General features: G+C 39.8%; 1 protein-coding gene across 1 annotated transcript in view; it reads left to right on the forward strand.

Moving 5' to 3' along the window:
• The window catches only part of MGAT4A (alpha-1,3-mannosyl-glycoprotein 4-beta-N-acetylglucosaminyltransferase A), a 144,991-nt gene that overhangs the window by 105,571 nt on the left and 11,620 nt on the right, over positions 1–27,800 (forward strand). Inside the window, exons 11-13 of the mRNA XM_074965240.1 lie at positions 3,139–3,246; positions 3,669–3,862; positions 22,477–22,555. Coding sequence (XP_074821341.1) covers positions 3,139–3,246; positions 3,669–3,862; positions 22,477–22,555 — 381 coding nt within the window. The remainder of the gene's footprint in view (positions 1–3,138; positions 3,247–3,668; positions 3,863–22,476; positions 22,556–27,800) is intronic.

A 27,800-nucleotide genomic window follows, 5' to 3' on the forward strand; every position in this document is an offset into this window, starting at 1 on the left:
ATCACATCCCTGTGGAGGTAGTTCTTGTAGCCCTATAGGGAGTACCTCGTGTAGCCACACAGAAAGCTCTCACGAACAAGGTCAGCTCCTCACGAACAAGGTCAGCTCCCAGACTACTGCACTGGGCAGCACAGCATGGGGAACAGGTGGCCAGCCCTCTGTGAAGGAAGAAGTGGTTCGGGACTATTTAGAAAAACTGGACGTGCACAAGTCCATGGGGCCGGATGCGTCGCATCTGAGAGTGCTAAAGGAATTGGCGGATGTGATTGCAGAGCCATTGGCCATTATCTTTGAAAACTCATGGCGATCGAGGGAAGTCCCGGAAGACTGGAAAAAGGCTAATGGTAGTGCCCATCTTTAAAAAAGGGAAGAAGGATGATCCTGGGAACTACAGGCCGGTCAGCCTCACCTCAGTCCCTGGAAAAATCATGGAGCATGTCCTCAAGGAATCAATTCTGAAGCACTTAGAGGAGAGGAAAGTGATCAGGAACAGTCAGCATGGATTCACCAAGGGAAAGTCATGCCTGACTAATCTAATTGCCTTCTATGATGAGATAACTGGCTCTGTGGATGAAGGGAAAGCAGTGGATGTGTTATTCCTCGACTTTAGCAAAGCTTTTGACACAGTCTCCCACAGTATTCTTGTCAGCAAGTTAAAGAAGTATGGGCTGGATGGATGCACTACAAGGTGGGTAGAAAGTTGGCTAGATTGTCGGGCTCAACGGGTAGTGATCAAGGGCTCCATGTCTAGTTGGCAGCCGGTATCTAGCGGAGTGCCCCAAGGGTCGGTCCTGGGGCCGGTTTTGTTCAATATCTTCATAAATGATCTGGAGGATGGTGTGGATTGCACCCTCAGCAAGTTTGCGGATGACACTAAACTGGGAGGAGTGGTAGATACGCTGGAGGGTAGGGAGAGGATACAGAGGGACCTAGACAAATTGGAGGATTGGGCCAAAAGAAATCTGATGAGGTTCAACAAGGACAAGTGCAGAGTCCTGCACTTAGGACGGAAGAATCCCATGCACCGCTACAGACTAGGGACCGAATGGCTTGGCAGCAGTTCTGCAGAGAAGGACCTAGGGGTGACAGTGGACGAGAAGCTGGATATGAGTCAACAGTGTGCCCTTGTTGCCAAGAAGGCCAATGGCATTTTGGGGTATATAAGTAGGGGCATTGCCAGCTGATCGAGGGACGTGAGCGTTCCCCTCTATTCGACACTGGTGAGGCCTCATCTGGAGTACTGTGTCCAGTTTTGGGCCCCACACTACAAGAAGGATGTGGAGAAATTGGAGAGAGTCCAGCAAAGGGCAACAAAAATGATTAGGGGACTGGAACACATGACTTATGAGGAGAGGCTGAGGGAACTGGGATTGTTTAGTCTACGGAAGAGAAGAATGAGGGGGGATTTGATAGCTGCTTTTAACTACCTGAAAGGTGGATCCAAAGAGGATGGATCTAGACTATTCTCAGTGATAGCAGATGACAGGACAAGGAGTAATGGTCTCAAGTTGCAGTGGGGGAGGTTTAGGTTGGATATTAGGAAAAACTTTTTCACTAGGAGGGTGGTGAAACACTGGAATGCGTTACCTAGGGAGGTGGTGGAATCCCCTTCCTTAGAGGTTTTTAAGGTCAGGCTTGACAAAGCCCTGGCTGGGATGATTTAGTTGGGATTGATCCTGCTCTGGGCAGGGGGTTGGACTAGATGGCCTCCAGAGGTCCCTTCCAACACTGTTATTCTATGATTCTATGATTCTCTCTGTCCAGTGAAGAAGCTGTATTGACTAGTTCCATTAAAAATCTCATCCAGGTCTCATTAACCAAAAGAATGATGGCTACAATATGGAGTTTTGAAGGTGTGTGGGGGAAACCTTAGGAGTCCTCTGAAAAATATTTTAAATTATCTGCTAAAATTGGTAAAGTATTTACATATATTATAGAATTGCTGCAGGTCTTTAAAATACTGGAGACTCCTTTTTCTACCATAGTAACATTAGGCAGTCCTTTAACCAATCAAAATTTTGCTCTTCAAGGTTATGGATTCTTCATCATGTTAGTCACTTAAGAGACATTTTGTAATTATCAGTGGCGCTTTGCTAGTGCGGTGGACCCTCAAGAGGACTCTTATTACAATAAAAAAGCTTTATCTCCAGGGTGCTATTCTGCATGTGTGTTAACCTGGAAACACTCTGTAGGCAAACTTTACACACTGCTTTTTTTGGCTGAGGTTTTTGTCTGTGAAAACTCTAGGGGTAAAATTCACCCATCAGTGAAGGGGCCAAGTGTAGCTGAACCACTTCAGTTCTGCTGCATGGGCAGGGCAAGTGTTGAGAGAGAGTATATTAAAGGGTCTCTGTGTATGGCACACTTGGCATGTAGACCAGTATAGCTGGAGAATATGGGGCATGTGAGCAGATTGCTCTAAACAGAATACTTGTAGTCAGAGTATAGTCCAGATTTATCCCATACTTGAGAATTGGATTTCCTGGTACTAGAAACAAGAATTAAACATCATAAACCTCAACCTGAGTTTTCTGCCCAAGTTTGATATGTCTAAGTATTCCTGCAGGTGCCATTAATTCCACCTTCCTTATATCCCTATAGAGTTAACAAGCCCCACTTGCAACAATGAATGAGCAGAATTTACTCAGCAGCTTTATGCCAGGTCCAATACCAGCTAGGTAGGGTGGATCGACAGGAGAGCCCCATTGGTATTGTCACAGGGTGGAAAGGGGAGAGAGGAGAGCACTATGTCTGAGACTATACAGACTTACTGGTCACATATCATCATATGGAGGCTGTACAGAAATTCCCATTTGACTCAAGAAGTAGTTGTGGTGGGGTTACAGGCTGCCCTGCACCCACCTACTGATTGGTAAATAATTTCTAGTTCCTCTGTACAGAGCCCATTTATTCAGGCTTTTTGCAGGAGGAGAGGAGTAAATTTTAACCAGAATGAATAGCCCAATGGTGCTCTTATGCAATGAAATAAGATAGCATCAGGAATGAAGTATATAGTTCTAGTTTCTTGTCATTTGTTTTGGTTCATAAATCATGGATTATCCTACAATTTCAATAAAAACTCACTGATCTTTCTTTATTATCTTTGCTAATGTGAGGTTTTCTTGATTTTATTTTAAGAAACATTGTGATAGACAGAAATCTAATCTACGAATACGCTTCAGGCCTTCCCTTTTCCAACATGTTGGCCTGCACTCCTCCCTAGCAGGAAAGATCCAGAAACTCACGGTTAGTAGCTAAAACTTCCTTTCCCTTCCATATCAGACAGGATTGATAAGTGATTTTTCATCAGATCAGAAAATTAACTTTTTGCTATAGTTTAACATTTTCAGGTATAATATATTATACTCTAGTTGGAATTAAGACTGATTAAAGCTGACTACCATAGAATAGAAGAATGTCTAGGTCAACTCATATATTTTTATATGACTCCTGCATATAGTCTCTCATTTTAAATCTCTAACCTTTTATCTGTAATACTGTGACCTTTTATTCATCAATACAGGGTCTCAGATGTACAATGGAGAAAATGGATAATACATTAGTTGCCCTTTGTTTTCCATTTGCTTTTAAGTACTAGCAAAATTAGCCACTAAGGAAAAGAGACTGCCTGACCAACTTAATAGCATGTTTGTCTTTCTTTCAATTAGGATAAAGACTTCCTGAAACCATTATTACATAAAATTCATGTGAATCCACCGGCAGAAGTTTCTACATCTTTAAAAGTCTACCAAGGACATACACTGGAAAAAACCTATATGGGAGAGGATTTTTTCTGGGCTGTTACACCAATTGCTGGGGATTATATCCTATTTAAATTTGACAAACCAGTCAACGTAGAAAGGTTAGTAATCACTTGTCTTTTGGTCTCACAGCTAAAGATGCTTGCTAAGCAAGTATGCTTGAGGATAGAATTGAGGAAAAATAAATTAAACATAATGAAAAACTAATTTCATACAAGGTGTCAGATGAAATGGATACTTTGCAGTTCAGTTTAAAATGTGCTTCAATCAACTTTGTTCTTCATAGTTGACTCTGTATTTTATTTAGAGTATTTTGCTACAAAATCTATTTTTGTAACCTTCTCCAGAAGTATAACACCACAGCCAGTGCCCTGCCAGCAGTTAAAAAGACTGCCAAATTGAGTCTGTTCCAGTCGGTTGAAGGTGACTTTTTTTTCAAGCCCTTTATCTTACTCAAACTCGATGTGTGTGGTTTTTTTATCTGCATTTGTGCTTGAATTTATGATTTGCTACAGTCACACAGAGGAGTGAAAGTGACCTCTTCTATTTATTAACCTTTAGGCCAGCTAAGGCAAGGAAATACTTCTTTTGCTTTTTTTTAATGGGGTAATTTTAGTTTTGCTAGGTTGCCACTGTCCTCTCTCTCTAGTTATGTTGGAGTCTCTTTTGTTTGCTTATTTTCTTTTCACCCTGTCTTCCTTGTACACTAGCCCAAGACTTACGAAAGAAATTTTTTGTTTAAGGTATCTTTATATTCCTCTTATATTCTCCTTTCATGCACATTGTAGCCTTTCTGCTTCCCCAGTTCTACAGACCCAGAGCCTTGCAGTGGTAACAACTACTATTGGAGTAATCTCACTAGATATTTTCCTTGTGAAGGCTATCTCAGGCTGTCAAGCTGCTCTTTCTGCATTCTTGAAGTGAACCCAATTGGTCAACTTCTTCCATGGATTGGCAGCTAGCTGAAGACTGAGTCATCACCTTAACAGATCTTAAAGATCTCAGATTAATTGAGTTTGGTATTTTCCCCACATTGTACTTTTTGCTCCAATGATTCTGACCAGTGAAATGCAGATCACTTGAGAGGTGAAAGAATTAAAAATTACTCTTCAGTTTCTTAGAAAAGTCTTTTCTTCCAGTGTGGTTATTAGGCCTGCATGGAATGTACCTTAAGGGGGTACATACACCCCACCTTATCATATAAAAGTCAATACCTTTTACCTGTGGCAATAATATGAAATAGACACCTTTCAGCTAGAGAGTATACATTCAGTGGTAGGTTTTTGATCAACTTCAAAGTTTCTGTTTCAAAGTTATATTGAAATGAACAATATTGTTTGGGTTTTTTTTACTTATTTATCCATTTTTGAAAAAAAAAATGCATACTTTTGTAGGATATGAATTTCAGGGAAAGGGGGTGGAACAAGTTAATTTTTTTATTTTGGTTAGATATTTGTTTTATTAAGATGTGTCAGAAGCAACCTGGCAGTTTTGACAAATGCTCTAAACTTGCTAGAAAATGTCATAAGTAAACTTTGTGCCTCAAAAATGGACATGACTCAGACGATATATTTGCTGAAGAGTGTCACCTCAGTTTATCGTGTAGAGGGAGAGAAAGTGCCAGTCATTTTTGCAAAGAAAGGGGGAATGTGTCCATTCTTTTGTAATTCGGCAAAGTGGTTAATATAAGCCTATTCTCAGTACTGCCATATCTCGGGTGCTAGTAACATTCAGAAGAGATGAGGATTACATGACTTAATAATCTCTATTCAATGAAGATAATTTAGTTTCTGAAGAAAGTGAACATCTCAGATTCTCCTGCTTTCTCAAAGGAAGTTCACTGACTGAACTGGTATAACATTTCAAATCTAAGTAGTTTTTAATCTGACATGAGGCCATTTTCTTAATTTCTAATAAGTATTGAAATGTTATTTGGGCTCTTATATCATTACCCAAAGTCCACACATATGCAGTTTTTACCTTTCTTGAAATGTCAGAAGATTTGGGAGAGTTACTACTCTAGCTAAGAATTGTCAGGGATATGATGCACTTAAGTGGTGGGATTTTCTAAAGCACGCAGTATTGGCCTAAATCTGTTTCCATGGAAGTCAAGTGACAAGTAGGTGGAGAAACAAGTTTGCAGATATATCATGGGTCTAAACACCAGTGAGGGAGAGGAATGATTTGCTGAAGTACAGAGAGGTTATAACTGGGAGTAATGGGTTGAATTAAGAAAGGGAAAACTTAGGCTGAATATCAGGAAAACCTTCCTGATGGTGAAATGTAGTAGGATGTGGAATAAAACTAAACTGTATACACACTAGAAAGTATACCTTTGGGAACAATACTGGATTTGTGGGGGAAGGGAACTTGATGACCTTTAGTATGCGTGTCTTTTCTTTGTCTATGATTCTTGAAACCAGTGAAAAAAGCCTTCTGAACCTGAATGAAACCTTGTCTGCCAAGCTCCATCCCAGAGTTACTGGTTAGTAGCTAGGTATGTTAGTAAAATCCTGATAAATGAGCTTTCTGATGGAAATAATGACAACCAAACGAATGGTGCTTCTGTAACAGCATAACACAGCAATTACTTGTTCCCATAATGTATTTTTCCATATAAAACATTTTACTGTGCCGAATTTACTGTTTCTGTAGTAGTTTGCTTGGTTAGCTATAAACTTTTGATCCCTTTCTTTAAAACCCCATACTTCTGAGAATCAGAAAAATTGTTTTTTAGCAAGGATAAAGGTATAAGAAAATGTAAGAGCAAAACTGAGCACACAGAAACCCACTGTTTATTTTATCCCTTCATAACTTCAGCAGATGTTTCTTGTCCTAAGCCAACCATACTACAATAGGGATGGAGTGAACTGAACAAGACTCTGAAACTAGTTTTCCATTTCGATAACAGTTCTTACAACTGAAGTTCCTCATCCAGAGCACTGAACCCCCTATATAGTAAGCTAGAATCACACTGTCATCTTTGCAGTCTCTGATGTGCTGCTTCACACATCTCTCTGTTTCAGTGCTGTACCAAGGGGATATGTGAATTCATTAGTTTTATTCTTGATAGTAAATTGGACATCAACATTTTGTGGATTGTTTGCAAAAATAAATCCCTCATTAATTCTGGATGTTAAGACCCTCAAAATAGATCACACATTTAAGATTACAAAAAGATGCTGTCACTTTAAGTTGTTACTGGGCTATTGAAGTCCACTTTAGCTATTTTGATATATGCTACTTGTCCAAATGCACTTATTTGAACTAAAAATGATAGCCACATTTAAAAGTAGCTTTGAGTGCTCGACCGTTCTGTCGCTGTAATTTTTGTGTCAAAGATACATTTACTTTTTTTAGCTTCTCACATTTTGTAAGAAAATATAGATACCCCTTTTCCCTTCTATTTACTCTTTTGTTTAGTGATGTCAATGAGAAACACTGCACCTGTATGTTCTGTTGTAAAAAAGGTTTGAATTTGGACACCACTTAGTCTGGTTTAGTGTTAGTTTTTATAGGAATCATTGAAGTATTTTTAGCTTAGCAGTCAATCTAAAAGAAAAGAGGAGAGAACAAATAAAAGATAAATGTGCTTCCCATTTAAAAAATATATATATATCCCACACTCAAACCTTCTGCTACAGCACTTTCTAAGACTGCTGTCCCTTGGCTCTCAATTACATCTAACACCATTGTAACCATTGCCTTTAGAACACCCCACCCTGCATAGTACACACACATGTTTCATTGTCACAAATCTAATGATAACACAGGACCGTGAAAACAATAATAATGCTGGTGTGCTTTTTGGAACACATACATTGTGATCACTATTTGTTCTTTTCAAAACTTGGCACCTTTCAATTATAAATGAGAGCTTGTTATCTTGAGAACTCAGAGTAAACATTTCATCAAAATCAAAGTCTGGCTCTTCTTTCTCAGCTTGAGAAAAAAGCTTCCAACTTTGATCTTACTGAAAATTTTTCAAGAAAAAATGCAAAAATATATTCTATCCTCTAGTAGTCTTGGGTTTTCCTTTCCTCCCCAACCATTGTCAGTAAATGTATTGGCTATCTATGGTGCTCATCATCATTGTACCTGAATACCTCACAAATGTTAATGAATTTATCCTTGCAGCTCCCCCTGTGCTGTAGGGAAGTACATTTATTTCCATTTTTGCAGGTTCAGAACTTCAGTGGGATTAACTCACATGAATAAAACAAGCAGGATTTCGTTCTCTGTCAGTCTGTCTAATACTGGCAAAACTGGTTAAATTTTTACTGGTCTTTCCATGAGTTTCATCTCCAGTGCAGAGAAGAAAAAGGCAAAAAATCAGTCTTTAATATTCAAGGAATTAAGGAATATAAAATGAGTCCATTTGAAGGAAATATTTTACATTAGGTCATGATTCCTCATGTAATTAATGTACTATATAATTTAGAAAATGGTTTTAGCAATATTCTGAAAAACCATACATTAGGAGTCCTCCCTTCCTATTGTTTTTGCCTGCAGTTAAAGAGGAATAGCTACTATGAATAGGGATACCATATAGTTTTCGTTTCAGCTAGAGCAGTTTTTAGAAAACCACAGATTTTACACCACAACTGAATCAGACTTATAAAAATCCATTCACAAATTCCACTGTAGGTGTGTGTGTGCCCAGTGCACTTGGGTCGAGACTTTTGCCAGCATTACCAACAGGCGGCGCATGTGCCCTCGCTGTCCTTGTGCACTGATCTGAGGGTAAAAGGGGGCATGACCGCCGCCTTCCTCACAGTTTGTTCTTACCAGCCATGGCAAGAGTTGGAACTCCCCTGTTGCTGTTCAGCTGCAGTTAGCCAACCTTTAAAAAGAGATTTTCTCTATTTTGTGTATAGTTATAATTAGTTTTAGTGTTAGTCTCATACAGTTTACTTAGGTAGTTCTCCTATTAGGGGTTTGATATGCAGAAATCCGCAGGACTCAAGCAATGTGTCATATGCAGGGCCAAAGTCCCAGTTATGGATTGACACTAAAGCTACCTAATTTGCTTAGATGAAGGACATGTGAAGGACAAATGTCCTATTTGTTCTTCCTTTCCAATGAGGATGAAGAAGCAGAGGGATTTCAACCTTAAGGTACGTGTCATAAAGAAGCCAATACATCCTTCTTCAGAGCCTGACCCAACCATGAGAGGATGGACAGTCTGTCCATGAGGAGCACTTGTCTAGCTGCACCAGCTTCTAAGCCCAAATTGGGTGGGAAATACCACTTATCTTCCTTCCTTGCAGCCTCTTTGAAGTGTCACCCCACAGAAAATCTTCTAAAAAGTTCTCCAGTGCCAAGTCAGTCTGACTGTAAATCCAGACACTCACCAGTGCTGTGTGAGGCAGCACTGTTGACTCTGGAATTCAGTGGGGCCATCAAGAATGCCTTCATCATTACCAGACAGATTCCTGACTGCAGTGCCATTGGGTCCGGTACCAGTGGCACTGGCAACAGAACACTTGCCTCTGATTTCAGTGCCGTTGATACTCCAGGCCTACAACAGAGTGAGAGAGCTGCCAAGGTAAAGAGAAGTTTGGCTGCAGGGGGAGGAGGTCAAGGGATTATAACTATTAGAAAGACACCAAATCCCGAAGAAAAGTAATTGACAGGGGGAAAAAAGCAAAAAATACACCTAACAAATATACCCCAAACTTAAACTATATTAAAAAAAAAAAAAAAGCCACAAGAGTAAAAAAAATGCAGGCAGAAAACCAGCAGCAGGGTGGGAGCTACATAGTTTATTACATTGAGTGCAACACGTCTGATTATCTGGCTTGTGTGCAGGGGGCATATGTATGTGTGAGGTGTAAGCAACCCATGACTCTCAGAGACAGAGTATGGGCTCTTGAGGCCAGAGTGACTGAACTGGAGGAGCAAAGGGAAACAGAGAGGTACATAGAGGAGACTTTTAGGGACATAGCCTCCTGTCCAACAGTCCCTGTGCTGCTAAGGAGGATGAAAGACTGGGGAGGGAGAGCGTGATGCTGGAGTGGAGGGAAACAATCCCATAGCGGGGATCCACAGTCCAGATGTGATAATATTCTCTTGCACTGAGGATATCCCTCCAGGGGCAGGGACTCCACTTATTAGGAAGAGGCAGACAAAGTAGTGGGGGATTTGATTATTAGAAATATAGATAGTTGGGTTTTTGATGACCTGGAGATCTGCATGGTGAATTGCCTGCTGGGTGCAGAGGTAGTGGATCTCATGAGACATCTAGGTAGCCTTATAGGCTGTGCTGGGGAGGAGCCAGTAGTCATGGTACATGTAGGTTATCAGTAACACAGGGAAAGGTAGGAGTGAGCTCCTGGAAGCCAAATTTAGGCTGCTTGGTAAGTGATTAAAGTCCAGGACCTTCATGATAGCACTCTCTGAAATGCTTCCAGTTCCATGCACAAGCCTAGTAAGACAGGCAGAACTGCAAGGGTCAAATGCCTGGAGGAGTTAGGTTTATTAGGAACTGGGGAACCTTTTGGAGTGGCAATATATGTTTTTTTAAAAGTAGAGTCAAATAAGGTGAAAATCTTAAAGGAATCAAACTATACCTAAGAGTATCTATGGATAGAAAGTCCATACTTGAATAATTAGAGTATAGCAGTAGAAATACACTACCGACCACCTGACCAGGATGATGACAGTGATCGTGAAATGCAAAGGAGGTTAGAGAGGTTAAAAATCAGAAAACGCAATAATAATGAGTGATTTCAGCTGTTCTCATATTGACTGGGTAAATGTCACCTCAGGGCATGATGCAGAGATAAAATCTGTAGACACCATAAATGACTGCTTCTTGGAGCAGCTAGTCCTGGAACCCACAAGGAGAGAGGCAAGTCTTGATTTAGTCCTAAGTGGAGCATAGGATCTGGTCTAAGAGGTAATTATAGCTGAACTACTTGGTAATAGTGACCATAATGTAATTAAATTTAGCATCATTGTAGGGAGGAAAATACCAATACAACCCACCACAGTGATACTTAACTTTGAAAAGGAACTACACAAGAATGAGGATGCTAGTTATGCAGAAATTAAAAAGAGCAGTCACAAGGGTAAAATGGCTTCAAGCAGCATGAGACTACTTAAAAACACCACAGTAGACATTCAGAATAAATGTCTACTCCAAATAAAAAAAGACAGAAGGAGGACCAAAAGAATGCCACCATGGCTGAACAGCAGAATAAAAGAGATGGTTAGAGGCAAAAAGACATTCTTTAAAAACTGGAACTAAAATCCTAATGAGAAGAATAGGAAGGATCACAAACTCTGACAAGTAAAACGTCAAAGTATAATAAAGCAGACCAAGAAAGAATTTGAGACGCAACTTCCTAAAGATGGAAAAACTAACAGTAATTTTGTTTAAAGTACATCAGAAGCAGGAAGCCAGCTTAACAGGCAGTGGAACCAGTAGGTGACAAAGCTGTTAAAGGAGGATTCCGGGAAGACACGGCCCTTGCACAGAAGCTAAATGAATTTTTGCACTGATCTTCAATTCAGAGGTTATGGGGGAGATACCCACATCAGAGCTATTTTTTGGGCAACAGATCTGAAGTACTGTCCCAAATTGATCTCTGTCAGTAGAAGAGGTTTTAGAACAGATTGATAAACTATACAATAAGAAGTCACCAGGACCATATGATATTTACCTTAGCGTTCTGAAAAAACTCAAATATGAAATTGCAGTACTATTAACTATAGTATCAGGTTTCAGAGTAGCAGCCGTGTTAGTCTGTATTCGCAAAAGGAACAGGAGGACTTGTGGCACCTTAGAGACTAACCAATTTATTTGAGCATAAGCTTTTGTGAGCTACAGCTCACTTCATCCGATGAAGTGAGTTGCAGCTCACAAAAGCTTATGCTCAGATAAATTTGTTAGTCTCTAAGGTGCCACAAGTACTCCTTTTCTTTTAACTATAGTATGTAGCCTATCACTGAAATAATGTACTTGATTACCTGCTGCATGTGAAGTCCTCTGGTCTTTGTCAGTTCAGTGAGAGTCCATCTAGCATGCATCTCTGCAGAACACCTTCCAGTGGATGGATTTTCTATCTTTTTTCACAGCCTGTCATTTCCAGATTTTAAAAGGGATTTCTTAGCATGTACCATCCTGTGTCTGATCCATTACCTTCATGAGACCTGAATTTAATGCTGTCTTGCTTGTTGGTTCCCTTTTTGAACCTTTGATAACGTCTCTGAAAACCATGTTCTTGATGGCTGTTAACTCTGCAAGGAGAATCTCAGAACTGCAGGCACTTTTAGCAGACCCTCCTTTCACAGTTTTCTGCAAAGACAAGAGGTCTCTTGGGCCGCACTCCAAGTTTGTGCCTAAGGTGGTATCAGCATTCCACCTCAACCAGAGTATTATCTCCCACTGTTCTTTCCAAAATGTCATAGTTCCAAGGCCAAAGAAAAGCTTCACATCTTAGATGTTTGGAGGGCTCTGGCATTTTACCTCAACCACAAAAAGTCTTTCAAATCCTCTGCTGGACTCTTTGAAGTCTCTGCTGAAAGGATCAAAAAGGGAACCTGTTCCAGCTCAGTGTATTTTATACTGGATTTTTGACTATATCAAGCTTTGCTATGATCTTGCTAAAGTCCTTACTCCACCATAATAATGGCCCACTCCACTAGGGCTCATTCCACTTTCAGTCTTTTTTGAGCAACATTCCTAACATTTGTTAGTCTCTAAGGTGCCACAAGTCCTCCTTTTCTTTATTTCTGTAATGCACATTTGCAAAGCAGCAACACGCTCAACTGTACATAGCTGCTCTAGATACAATATTATTACTCAAGCTTCCTGGGATGATTCCTGCTTTGGCAAATCAGTCTCTCTTCAGATAATGCAAAATCCCACCGCTTATAAGAAAACGGCTGGTGAGTCACCCACAGCGAAATGTACGTGTGCACAATCACTCAAAGGAGAAAAAATGGTGTTTTAGGACAATGAAAAAGAACAGTAAGCCTGCTATGGTGATTTCTCAGAGGAAGACACATTTTAACATACATGTAATGTGATTATTCTATAGAACGTTCCTTTTTTTTATTTTTAAAAATCATGTAAACATCAATCAGTAAGAGAAGATTATCCAAACCAGAGCTGTTTTAAAATCTATATATAGAGAGACGAAACACATACTATAACCTAAATAACAAGAACTACAACCATGATAAAAAAGGAGCTTGGAGTCCAGAAAAACCACTAATGCCGAAATCCTGGCACCATTGAAGTCAATGGCAAAACTCTCATTGACTTCAGTGGGGCCAGATTTTCACCCCCGGGATTTTATAAATAGATCAAACAGTTCACTAGGCACATAAAAACAAGACAGAAAAAAAAACCTAATACTTTTTCCAACTAAGTTAAAATGCAGTTGTACGTTATACAACAATACTCTTAAAAAAAAAAAAAAAAATCAAATTGTAGTTTAATTTAATTAAATTAAATAACACCTGTCCAATAAGTGTCACCCATCGATAGAGAATTTTAATTTAAGGGAAATATTATTTCCTTTTCTCTAGTATAATTGTAGTTGTTTATATCGAATTACCAAGAAATGAACATAAAACTAGACTTTATGAAACTACAAGTGATGTTCATGTAGTTTCATGAACTACATGGTACTGATCAGTATCAAGCTCACTAGTATCTTTACAGGCCGGCTGTGAAGAAAGGAAAGCCTTGTCTTCATCAAAAGTGTAAAATAAGTACATTTTATAAGTACATAAAATTTGAAAGGACATGAGGCAGAAACCTAAAGACAGAACTTGAGCTGAGAGAAACAATAATTAATTCTCTCAACCAGCATAGATTTTTTGAAACGCTGGAAAATACAGTTTTTATTTTGCTAGAAAAGATTACTTCTATTTCCTGACCTGATTTATGAGCCTTGCACAATCAGTAGCTGATCAAAAAGGGTACAATCAGCACATGCTTTTGCAAAAGAAGAGATGAAGAACTGCTGTTAGAGATTAAACAGTTTAAGTATGTAATGGAGAAGATTAAAATCACAAATGGAGGTTAAAAGTATTGACATAGATTTGTACAAATGGTTGAGGTTTTTTAAATGACACCAGAATTAGGTAGTTATTAACCCTGACCCCATACTCCATACAAGGAAGGTGTCAGGGATAGAGCAGCTTTTTACAGTTTCATTTCTATGAGGTAGCTTGATGTTACATTTACAAAATAGAAATTAATATGACTTTTCATTGACAAATGTATTTTAGAATTTCCAAACTTCTGCATGTTTAAATTTGTAACTAAAATATTCTTGTACAGCTTTTATTTTTAAGAGAATAATTTAGCAATTTTCACTTCAGTTTGGAATAATATGTGTGTGTGTGTGCGCATGCGCACGCTTTCCTGAATTTTAATGTTAAATAATGATTCTGAGGCTATTGTGTAGAAATAACAGATAGATGAGACACTATTGTTAGTGATTTTAGTGACAAGAAAAATGCCACTCAAGCAGAAAAAATACATATTTCCAATGTTCCTGTCAGGATTCCCTCCCCACTCTGAACTCTAAAATACAGATGTGGGGACCCGTATGAACAACCTCCTAAGCTTATTTCTACCAGCTTAGGTTAAAAATTCTCCAAGGCACAAATCTCTTTTGTCCTTGGACAGTATGCTCCACCACCAAATGATTTAAACAAACATTCAGAGAGGGCCACTTGGAGCCCAATCTCCCCCAAAATATCCCCCCAAGCCCTTACACTCCCTTTCCTAGGGAGGCTTGAGAATAATATCTTAACCAGTTGGTTACAAAGTGAGCACAGATCAACCCCCCTTGGGTCTTAGGACACTGAAAATCAATCAGGTTCTGAAAAGAAGAATTTTATTTAAAGAAAAGTTAAAAGAATCACCTCTGTAAAATCAGGATGGAAGATAACTTTACAGGGTAACAAAAGATTCACAAACACAGAGGAACTCCCTCTAGGCTTAGTTCAAAGTTACAAAAAACAGGAAAAAACCTCCCTCTAGCAAAGGGAAAATTCACAAGCTAAAACAAAAGATAATCTAACACGCCTTGCTTGGCTTTACTTACTATTTTTGTAATATTAGAGGCTGGTTCAGGATTGGTTGGAGGAGATGTATTTCGGCCTGGCTTCTCTCAGTCCCAGGAGAGAACACCCAACAAAAAGCACAAACAAAGTCTCCCCATCCCCAGATTTGAAAGTATCTTCTTTCCCCATTGGTCCTTTTGGTCAGGTGCCAACCAGGTTATTTGAGCTTCTTAACCCCTTACAGGTAAGGACAAATTCTAGGCTACCCTTAGCTGTATGGTTATGACAGTTCCCATGGGTTGACACCAGTTAAATCCCAGGACAGATGTCTTAGTAATTCATGAACCAAAAGCACATCTCTCTACACATCAGTCAGGTCTTGCAGCTAGGAAAATGTTCTGTAGTTCAACTCCTCTTGGGCCTTGTGCTTGTTATCCACTGAGAGGAAGGCAAGCTTACTGCAGGACACCTAGCTAAATGGCAACCAGTGTACTAGCAATAGAGTTTTGATCTGCTGTCAAATAATTTTCATCTTTAAGAGAAATAAAATTCTTATAAATCTGAAGTACAAGAATATACTATCATTAAGGCTCCGTGTTTGTCACGGCGGTCACAGAAGTCACAGATTCCGTGACCTCTGTGACTTCTGCAGCGGCCTGTGCGGCTGGCCTGGGAGCTGCTTGAGCCACTCGGGCAGCCCCTGGGGCAGTCTTAGGCCCTTCACACCCTCTCCCCCCAGCAACAGGAGTTCAGGTGGGGGTAGGGGGGCTCAGGGCTGGGGATTGGGTGCGGGGCGGTGCTTACCTGCGGGGGGGAGGGGGGTACTCCCTAGAAGGGCAACAGGAACTCCCCTCCCTCAGCTCCTAGCTCCACGTGCTGCCTCAGCCCGCGGGCACCGCCCACGCAGCTCCCATTGTCCGCAGTTCTTAACCAATGGGAACTGTAGAACTGAGGCTTGGGGCGAATCGAAGGCAGCACATGGAGCTAGGAGGTGGAGGTTGCTGCTTCCCAGGAGCCGGCTAGGGAACATGCCCCAATACTCCCACCCACAGACCACCCGCGGCACCCACCGAGCACCCATTGTGATCCCCTGCTCCCGGGCCATGCCCACTCCCCAAGCACCCGCAGCACCCACTGGGCTGCAACCTCCCCACCCCAAACACTTGCGCCGCCCCCAGCTTTAGTCATGAGTATATAGTACAAGTCATGGATAGGTCATGGCTGTGATTTTTTGTTTACGGCCCATGACTTGTCCATGACTTTTACTAAAAATACCCATGACTAAAACGTAGACTTAACTATCATGCATAACTTTATTTGTATTTTGTATGCATTCTTTGATTATGGTAATAGACCTGATCTGTCAAAAAGAAATTACATGTGTGTATGTGTTGTTTACATAGAGGAAGAGAGATAAATGAAAAGGACAACTTTGGATAGAAGGAATCCTGGAAACTCATTTAGGTCAATCATTTTTTTAAATCATATCATACTGACATTATGCTAACTTTTGTGTGTGTTGCAGTGTTGCTACAGTGGAGCTGATGATTGCTGTAAATGAACAAAATCACCCCTAGCACAGCAGGAAAACACTGCTACCATTGCAAGTTTTTCACCATTAACTCACACAGAGAGCTTGATGACTGTAAAGGAGTTTCTAGAGTTTCCCTTATGAAAAAATATTGGTGTGTGAGAGTGGTAAAAAGAAAAGGAGTACTTGTGGCACCTTAGAGACTAACCAATTTATTTGAGCATAAGCTTTCGTGAGCTATAGCTCACTTCATTGGGGTTATCTCATTAATATAGTGGTAAAACTCCCACTGATGATTAGGGTGTTAGAATGCATAAGGACATCAGAATAGATCTAAATGCACATTTTAAACAAATATCTTTCTGGGCTGCTTTGCTGTAATTTTGGCTTACTTATCACTGAGACCTGTAGTAAAAGATGGAAAATGTACTCCTTGTATGTTTTTGAGATTTCATAAATGTTTAGAAAAAAGACTACAAATTCGGTTTTGCAGTCCTTAATCTAGGCAAAACTCTCCATTAATTTCAATAAGAGTTTTATTTGATAAAATCTGTAGATTAGGGGCCTGTGTATGATAAATTCTGTTTCTATGTTAGCATTGTGTAAACTCATGTATTGAACATTTAACAACAATTGTTAAAAAGAACAAATATTTTTCTTGAAGAGTTTACAGAGCCCATGTCCCTGAAGCAAATTCTGTTCTGCTACTCCTGTGCAATTCCTATTGAACTCAGTGTATGCCACTGAAGTCAATGGAGCTTGCGTGCATGTATCTGACAACAGAATTTGGCTCTTTCTCTTTCAGAGCCCTGATCCTGTTTTAGGATTTTTTTTGTCACCTATCACTTTATCAGAGAATTTCCCTGTTTGAGAAAGCAGGTGCTTAAAGTTAAGTATGTGCTGATGTCTGAATAGAGATGTTTTCCCAAATCAGGACTAGAGAGCCCTGTTTTCCTCTTCTGCTTTCTTTTAATGATGCTTTCTGCAAGGATCATTAATCACAGAAAAAAATAATTTCTTGCAGATAAAGATTTTGTGGATTAATGGCAACTACTTATCCAGCTCTAGACATATTTAACACTGACAAATTGGAAATTTTATGTCTGATTACATTTTAATAAATCGTAAATTGAGTGATTTTTCATAATTTTTGTTAAGTGATAATTCTTGAACTAGTTTTAACTGAGTGATGATGCATATGTAGTGTGTTAGATGGTGCTTACTTTACATTTCAGTTGAAATGAGGGCTTCAGTGCTAATAGATTTTACATATTTATTTAGATGCATTAAGAATAACAGAGGCCTGTTAAAGTAGTGTATTTAGATGTCACTTCTATACGCAGTTACATAGACATTAATCTTAGGAAACTAGTCTGTGTTCTATTTGTATAAATGAATGGCCTTAATAAATTCCCAAGTAGAGATACCACCTAGTGGTAAAAAATGCTGGTGTTTCTCATTCACACAGTGCGTGTTGAAAACTCAATGTTAAAAGGAATGCGTGTAGCTGAAGCCATGTCAGTCCCAGGATACTAGAAAGACAAAGTAGGTGAGGTAATATCATTTATTGGACCAAATTTTGTTAGTGAGAGAGACAAACTTTCAAGTCACATGGAGCTATTCTTCAGGTCTGCAAATGTTACCTGTACAAAATTCTCTATTACACACACTCTAGGACACCTGCCCTTACCTAGTTCCTCGGGCTCAAGGCGTAACCCGGTTGATTTAGGGACTCCCACCCTTTCCCAGTTGCTAGAGCTCCAGGCGAAAGGCATCTAACTTCATCCCTCCATGGGCTCTGGGCTCTACTCCTCCATGGGCTCCAGGTAAACACCCATTCCCTGTGGACTTAATCTTTTGGGGATTTTACGGGTGAAGGAGACTTACACAGTAATATCCTACTTAACCTCTATTTATTAACAATCACCAAAACAGAATGCACATGCTAAGCACACAATGCTCACCACTCCCAATAAGGCAGATGCACTTTTCCTGCTGGCCAGTCAGGATCAGGTAATCTTGAGGTCTGGCACCTCTGATCTTGGGGCTGTGTCCTGGAGTTGGTTCCAAAGAACTTCGTTTTGGACCTCAGTTTATATAGTGAAACTTGAGTCTTGCTTAGCTGTACCTTAACCAATCATTTTACTAAAATATTACTAAACAATTTTTTAACCAATCCTAACATACTGTAAAACAATTATTTAACCAATCATACCCCACCACCCTAATTGATTTATACCTAGCAAAATTAATTATGTAACAGACAGAAACAATCGAAGAACCAGACAGAGACCATCCAGATAAACAATAGAGAAGTGGGGACCACAAAGATAAAACAATAAAGAAGTGGGGATTTCACAACCACTACTAGTGATTTCTTGCCAAACAGAATGCTATCAAACTAAGTTTTCTTTAACCATCTTAAGATTTGTTCCTTTCTCTGGTAATGGTGGGTGCTATTAGGACCACCTTCTTAACAGCCGATATTACATTGTTTTAATGCAGGGGTTCTCAAACTGGGGGTCGGGACCTCTCAGGGGGTTGTGAGGTTATTACATGGGGGGTCGTGAGCTGTCAGCCTCCATCCCATACCCCGCTTTGCCGCCAGCATTTATAATGGTGTTAAATGTATTTAAAAGTATTTTTAATTTATAAGTGGGGTCGCACTCAGAGGTTTGATATGTGAAAGGGGTCACCAGTACAAAAGTTTGAGTACCACTGTTTTAATGTAATTTTAGATGGAATGTGAGGTTGTGACTTTCTGCTGCTTAGCTAATGGCTGCTGCTGTCCTAATATGGCTGCAGACAAAGGCCTTAGGCCTTACAATATGGCTACAGGAAAGGAACTCCCAGCATCACAGCTAAATGCAAGATGGAACAGATTGTTTAGCATAAGTAGCTAGCACATATTTTAATTGTCATAAATATAAAGGGAAGGGTAACCACCTTTCTGTATACAGTGCTATAAAATCCCTCCTGGCCAGAGGCAACATCCTGTTACCTTTAAAGGGTTAAGATGCTCAGCTAACCTGGCTGGCACCTGACCTAAAGGACCAATAAAGGAACAAGATACTTTCAAATCTTGGGGGCGGGAAGGCTTTTGTTTGTGCTCTTTGTTTACATGTTTGTTCTCTCTTGGGACTGAGAGAGGCCAGACAGAAATCCATCTTCTCCAACCCATCCTAATCCAAGTCTCCAACATAGCAACCAGTATAGGTAAACCAGGCAAGGCGGATTAGTTTATCTTTTGTTTTATGTGAATTTTCTCTGTGTTAAGAGGGAGGTTTATTCCTGTTTTCTGTAACTTTAAGGTTTTGCCCAGAGGGAGATCCTCTGTGTTTTGAATCTGAATACCCTGTAAAGTATTTTCCATCCTGATTTTACAGAGGTGATTCTTTTACCTTTTCTTTAATTAAAATTTTTCTTTTAAGAACCTGATCAATTTTTCATTGTTCTTAAGATCCAAGGGTTTGGGTCTGTGTTCACCTGTACAAATTGGTGAGGATTATTAACAAGCCTTCTCCAGGAAAGGGGGTGTAGGGTTTGGGGGCATATTTTGCGGAAAGACGTCTCCAAGTGGCCTCTTTCCCTGTTCTTTGTTTAAAACGCTTGGTGGTGGCAGTATACTGTTCAAGGACAAGGCAAAGTTTGTACTTTGGGGAAGTTTTTAACCTAAGCTAGTAAGAATAAGCTTAGGGGGTCTTTCATGCGGGTCCCCACATCTGCACCCTAGAGTTCAGAGTGGGGAAGGAACCTTGACAGTAATGTAAGGGATCATTCAAGGTGAAGTGACCAGTTAACACCCCTGCAGTCACAGGACAAAAAGAGGGGTTTAGTTGGGTTACAGATTGTTTTAATAAGCTATAAATCCAATGTGTCTGTTCAGTCTGTGATTTTTATTGTCTTAACAGAGTTATGAATTTAAGCTCCCACGCTGATCTTTTGAATGTGTTGTGCAGGTTTTCTTTGAGGATGCGGATTGATATAGAGTGATGGCTTTGTGAAAAGTGTTCACCCACAGGTGATAGGGTGTATTTGTCTTTTATATTTTCCGGTGTGCGTTAAATTTGAGAGCATAGTGATTGGTTTTACATAGTTGTTATTGGGGCATTTAGTGCACTGGATGAGATATACTACATGTTGTGACAGGCATGTGTAGGATCCACAGATCTTGAAGGGTGTGTTGTGGGGGTTGTTGATCATTGTAGCAGTGAAGATATGTCTGCAGGTGTTGTATCTGTTCTGGCAGGGTCTGGTGCTGCTTTGAGTTGGTGTGTCCTGGTCTGTGAATCCCTACGTTGGAATTCTCCCATAACTTTGCATTAAAATTCCAGTTAGTTACTCTTAATATATGCCATACACATTTATTTTTATCATCATATTAATACATCGTTTAAAAAAATAAAGTATAATTAATAAATGCAACCACGGTTCAAACAGCCTACACTGCGGAAAAATTTTGACTGTGGAGATAAATGTATTTATTAATGATGAGAAACATCCAATTTTGTCCTAATATACCTAATGCTAAATTTAGCAGGCACTTAAATTGAGTGTTCTTTGTTAGCAAAGTGAGATCTTACAAATGTGTATTTTCAAATGTCTGTTTGAAATGTGTCCATTACCAGATGTCATAGGCATAATTAAAAATGTAATTTCTGTCACACAGTTCATCCCAGCTTTGTTACGTTACTTTCTGAAAGTGGAATTGTTGTCTTTTTCCTCCATTTCATTGTCACGTTTTGGAACATTCTGTTCCCACCGTTATTAGGGGAAGCCTTGCTCAAAGAGACAATCGTGTCTTGACTCTTAAAAGTAGCACATCTCAGGTTCATCCAAGTCTCTGGTGGTAGGGAGTTCCATAGTCCATGAGCTCCTCTTTTAAGTCCTCTCGGCCAGAAAGCTGTCTGCCACTAGGTTTAGGACCTAGAAACTGCCATATTGAATTAAGCCAATGGTTCCTCTGGGTTAGTGTCCAGTCTCTAACAGTGTCCAGTACCAACTCCTTCAGAGTAAGGTCCAGGAAACTTAATAATGAGCAATTATAGAATAACCTGCCCATGGGAGAATTGAATTCCTTTTCTCATGTGGTTAGTGGTTTACTTGTGCCCTGAAGCATGAGGGTTTAAGTGCTATAAACATTTTTTATGTAATATAATCCATCCGATATGCATGTTTACAGGGAAATTTTCTAGTTTCTTTTTTCAGAGTTGTGATGCACATCGCAATATGGTCTCTAAAATTACTCTGTAAAATACACACGGGTACCGTTGTTGCCTAACATACCTTGTTTTTCTCTCTCGTAATAAATCCGTAACCCCATTAAAAGTGGGAAACTGTTCCACAACTAGGGTGGGTGAAAGTAGCTTCTGTCTACTGCACTACATTACTTTTGGGGATTTGTTTGTTTGTAGGTTTTTTGTATGTTTGTTTATAATATGTGATCAAGGGGTTGTAGCTTTGATGAGCCATAACACTATGTAAATGTTAAGACTAATACTTATAGTTATGAATACAGACGTGTAACTACAACTATGCTAATAAACTATGTAGCTTTGCTGTTGCATTCATGATCTTGGTTAGTGCTTATTCAGTAGCTTTTGCCATGACCAGCAAATTTCAATACAGATGACAATAATATTTAGCATTTACTATATACCATTTCTCATCCCTAGATCTCAAAGTATGTTATGAAAGAAGTTATTTAGTATTAGTTTTGCAGATGGGAATGATGGGGTGCAGTGGGCTTATGTTAATTGCCCACAGTTAAACAGCTGGTCAGCAGTAGAGCTTAGAACAAATGCAATTTTCCTGACTCCCAATCCTGTGTTCTATTGAGTGGACCTGTTGTCTCCCAGTCCCCTTTGTCTCACAGGATAACCTTGTGGTGTCAAGACCAGCTCTATATGGTTATTTTTCTAGGGGCAAGTTCTAGTAACATGCAAATCTATTTAAAAAACTTTGCCTAGTCACTTTTTTTAAAAAGCAGAGTTTTTCAGTACATTAGTATATGAAACTAATTTTCAGTTGATTTTCATAGTTGAACTGGGATCATCTACCAGTGTAATTTCCATAATGTCTTTTAATGTTACTTATTAAGCCAACAGTGGCTGAGGTATGCAGACCATTTATTTTTAATTTTTGCATTTATAGATACTTCTTTCATAGTGGCAATCCAGAGCATCCAGGAGATATTCTACTAAATACTACAGTGGAGGTTCTGCCTTTTAAGGTATGAATACATTAATATCTCTCCTTTCTATATTAGAGTAAAAGCAAAACCCCTAATTTCTAATGACATCATTGGGTTCGGAAAATTATGGGTGTCTCTTTTATTGGAATTGAAAACCTCTTATCTCATCACATTTATTCCTCTTTACTTTAAACAGACCTTATTTACAAAGAGCAGGCTTTCATTCAGAATAAAGCTTGGTAAAAGGAAGATAGGTAATCTGGAGGAGAACAGTCTTTATTCATCTCTTTTTGTTTAGCTGCTGTTTTGTTTTGTTTTAAGAATTGGATTTTGGAGGAATTGGCTTCACGCTGCTTCCTCATTTTTCATCCACTGAGTGTCCAGCCTTAAAGATCCTGCATAAATCCAACTAAGCAGATATTTTGGCATCTTAATTGTCAAGTTAATAGAACAGAGTGTGAAACGTTCTGTTCCTTCTACACAACCAACCTGGATTTTACCTCAAGATGGCAATGCAGTGAATAAAGACCATTCCAGTCTGATGTCAGACTCTAACCACTGTACCTAAAGGAGAATCTTTAGTCTTTTTCACCACAAAAATTTCTATTCCAGTAGCAAAGACATTACTTCAAAAACAGGGTTATTTCAGTCAGTATGAAAAGAGTAATCTAAAGTATTTGTGTCCAATCTCATTGCAGTTGATACACATCTGATGCAGATATTTTCAGCTGGAAGAACCCTGACCATTGTGTCTGGAAGATTAACATATGATGCTTCAAAGTGATAACAGAGCAGTGATCTTGCTAGTATTCCACTCTCCCCTACTTTATTCCCACTGCCTCCCCCACACAAATCCTACCTTCGCTCATGAGATATTACTTCACAGTTTTAATCGAAACAAGACCCTCTTTCCTCTCCCCACTTCCTTGTGTTGTGAGAGGCCAAACTTATTGATGTTCATACATATATTACAAGAGTGAAATTATAAAAAAAGAAATAACTGCTCAAAATGCAAAAATTATTTGGAAAGCTGCATAATTTCACAATAGAAATATCTTTAGCCAAATTCAGAACTGGCATAAAGAGGCGTTAAATGGAGTTGTACCCGAATTAGGCCTGAATTTGGCTCATCATATTTACATTCGACTGGGTAGAGTTAATTTGATTTAAGTTCACTAGTTTACCGTGGAGGTCAGCTGGAAAAGATAGGAAACATTTCAGACAGGAGCAGGTAAAGAGTGGTGTATCTTGATATCCCTTTCTCCTGGTGTTTGATTCTTGTTGGTTCGTCAAGAAAATTTTTCTTTTAAAAAATCCATATATTTATCATGTATACAATTCTAAACATTATTAAAATTATTAATTTTAATACAGTTTACATTTCATCATACTATTTTACATGTTTAAATAAAGCCCAAAGATGTATAGAAAGACAATTAGAAGCCTTTAAACGGGGTTAAAATATGTTGCCAACTCTTGTGATTTTTATCGTGAGTCTTGCCATATTCGTTGTTTTTTTTTAAATCCTTAGTTTCTCAAGTCAAGCGATTACATGAAGGCATTAGCATTTTTAAAGGAAAACAAAAAATAAAGTAATTTTCTAGCCCTTCTGATTGCAGAGAAAACTTTGAAAAGTTTGAAAGCGATATATCTTGAATTTAGCAAAGCTTTTGATACAGTCTCCCACAGTATTCTTGCCAGCAAGGTAAAAAAGTATGGATTGGATGAATGGATTATAAGGTGGATAGAAAGCTGGCTAAATGGTTGGGCTCAACGGGTAGCAATCAAGGCTCAATGTCTAGTTGGCAGCCGGTATCAAGCAGAGTGCCCCAGGGGTCTGTCCTGGGGCTGGTTTTGTTCAGCATCTTCATTAATGATCTGGATGATGGGATGGATTGCACCCTCAGCAGGTTTGCGGATGACACTAAGCTGGGGGGAGAGGTAGATATGCTGGAGGGTAGGGATAAGATCTAGAGTGACCTAGACAAATTGGAGGATTAGGCCAAAAGAAATCTGATGAGGTTCAACAAGGACAAGTGCAGAGTCCTGCACTTAGGGCAGAAGAATCCCATGCACTGCTACAGGCTGGGAACCGACTGGCTAAGCAGCAGTTCTGCAGAAAAGGACCTCGGGAATTACAGTGGATGAGAAGCTGGCTATGAGTCGACAATGTGCCCTTGTTGCAAGAAGGCTAACGGCATATTAGGCTACATTAGTAGGAACGTTGCCAGCAGATCAAGGGAAGTGATTATTCCCCTGTATTTGGCACTGGTGAGGCCACATCTGGAGTATTGCATCCAGTTTTGGGCCCCCCACTACAGAAAGGATTTGGACAAATTGGAGAGAGTCCAGCAGAGGGCAACGAAAATGATTAGGAGGATGGGGCACATGATTTATGAGGAGAGGCTGAGGGAACTGGGGCTTATTTAGTCTGCAGAAGAAAAGAGTGAGGTGGGATTTGATAGCAGCCTTCAACTACCTGAAGGGGCGTTCCAAAGAGGATGGAGCTAGGCTGTTCTCAGTGGTGGCAGATGACAGAACAAGGAGCAGTGGTCTCAAGTTGCAGTGCGGAAGGTCTAGGTTGGATATTAGGAAAAACTATTTCACTAGGTGGGTGGTGAAGCACCCACCTAGTGAAATAGTTGCCTAGGGAGTTGGTGAAATCTCCATCCTTAGAGGTTTTTAAGGCCTGGCTTGACAAAGCCCTGGCTGGGATGATTTAGTTGGGGTTGGTCTTGCTTTGAGCAGGGGGTTGGACTAGATGACCACCTGAGGTTTCTTCCAACCCTAATCTTCTATGATTCTATGACCTGAGGACTTGTCTACATATGGATATCCAGAAAAATTAATCCAAATTAACTAAAGGTGTGAATTTGAAGGAGATTAGCTAAACCACATTCACTTCCAAAGTGAAGTGAATTAAACTAAACCCAATTAAGGCCACTTTAAATCACTGTGTGGACACTGTTATTCAGAATTAATGTGCTTTAATTAAACCACTTCACCTTTAGATAATTTAGATTAATTTTCCTGGATGTCCCCATGTAAGATAGCTGTTGGTATACCATAAAGGCTCATAATATAAAAGGCAAACAAAGAACTCAACATATATTTGAACTCATTATTTTTCAGATAAACTCCTAATTATTGAGGCCTGACATAGGATGTTTGAACACCTGAGTTTGGCAATACTGTAACTCTAAGCCAATAGTTTATAGACGCAACTGATCTATTCAAAAATCCTCCGTACAAGGAAGGAAAGATCATCCATAAACCGAATATATATTCCCCACTTCTCCAGGCATGTTGTTCCTGCGTTCAGTTTTCCCTTTGCTTTGTTCTTGCTGAGGCAGGGTCAGTTTTGTCAATCATTGGGTAGGGACTGGTTCCCCATTTAAAAAAAAAAACTGTAATTCAGTCTGCCTTCTGGGAGCAGAAACAGGCTGTTTCCAGACTTCCTGCTTCCCAAAAATAGAGCATAGGAAAAAAGCCTACTTAAAATTGTCAGTTTGGTTCTGAATATCATGCTCTTTTTTGCCCATCATGTTTAATGATAAAGCTTTCAGGTTTTGTTTCTCAGGGCTTAGGCTAGGCTTGCTCAAAAGCATGCATCAACAGCCTCACCCACGGGAGCTCGAGATATAGTAGCAAAACCCAAGAAGTAGCCTGGAACAAAGGGATCCTGAGATCATCTCCCCTTCAGCCTTGCCTGGCTGAGGGAGTTTTGCATCTTCTATACCCAGGAGCAGCCTTTGCTCTCCTGCTCTGGCTGCTAGCTATAACTACCAGCTCCCAGTGCTAGCCACCAGTAGGAACAGCTCCCCTGCTCTCAGCACAGTGCCACAGCACGAAGCATACACCCTACCAGCACTGAGGTAACAGCACTACAATGGCTGGTGGCTCTGCAGGAAGCAGACCCAGCTCAGGTGGCCCCAAGAATTTCCAGCTCTGGTTTGACCTGTGCACCACAGACTCCAGCAGGGCTGAATCCAAATTCAGTGGCTGATGCCGGACAGAAACTTAAAGCTGAGTTCAGTAAAAATCTTTCAAATCCCAGAATTCCTACAGGATGGATTGGCTCTAGGTCTTAAAGCAACACACTCCAAAAACCATTTTCAGCCGTCTTTTTAGTAATAGAGGAAGCAAACCTTAATGGATTTCCTCTCAAGCATTTTTGATTAATCACCAGGAATTCCCCAGAGTAGAGCCTTTGGATTTAGATCATCTGACCCTGGATGAAATTACTAGACTGTTGTTCACATTCCTTTCTTCAGTTTCATTTTTCTATCTCTTTATTAAAGTGAGTTTACTGGTGTCCATCCCCTTTGTACATGGAGGCATTGTGCCTTTTCTAGAGGCATTGTGTACTGAAGAATCACAAATATTGTATTTTTCACATTGATCAGGTGGCTCTTCATCTCAAATATTTTTTTACCAAAACTAAATTAGGAATTTCACAGATCCCAGGAGATAGTCCTCCCATCATTCTCTACAAAGCCTACGCATCCAAAAGAAAAGCTCCAGCAAATATTTTATTTCCACCAAGCTGTTAAGATCTACCTGGCAAGAATGTAAATGTATAGAAAAGTCATCCTGCAACAAGAGCCAAAAAAAGGCATCTAAAGCATTAATTGCTAGATAGCTGAAGTATTGCATTAAAGAAGCCTATGAAGCAGGCTTACAGGAAAGATAAAGCTCTTCAGACAAGGACATTATTTACTTCCTGGACTGGTAAATTGTTTGTGTTGAATAAAGGCATTGGTAGGGCAGCAACAGTCACCTAATTAAGCATTCACCAGGGGCTAGGAGATGGACACGGGCCTTGACAGATGCTGCCTTAGCAGGAGGGTATTGCATACTGTGATACCTAAAAAGAAAAGGAGTACTTGTGGCACCTTAGAGACTAACCAATTTATCTGAGCATAAGCTTTCATGAGCTACAGCTCACTTCATCGGATGCATTCAGTGGAAAGTATAGAAGATCTTTTTATACACACAAAGCATGAAAAAATGGGTGTTTACCACTACAAACGTTTTCTCTCCCCCCACCCCACTCTCTCGCTGGCAGTAGCCCATCCAAAGCAATCACTCTCCTTACAATGTGTATGATAATCAAGTTGGGCCATTTCCAGCACAAATCCAGGGTTTAACAAGAACGTCTGAGGGGTGGGGGGGGGAGGAAAAACCAAGGGGAAATAGGTTACCTTGCATAATGACTTAGCCACTCCCAGTCTCTATTCAAGCCTAAGTTAATTGTATCCAGTTTGCAAATGAATTCCAATTC

This window comes from Natator depressus, chromosome 1 (assembly GCF_965152275.1).
Source record: "Natator depressus isolate rNatDep1 chromosome 1, rNatDep2.hap1, whole genome shotgun sequence".
NCBI lineage: Eukaryota > Metazoa > Chordata > Testudines > Cheloniidae > Natator > Natator depressus.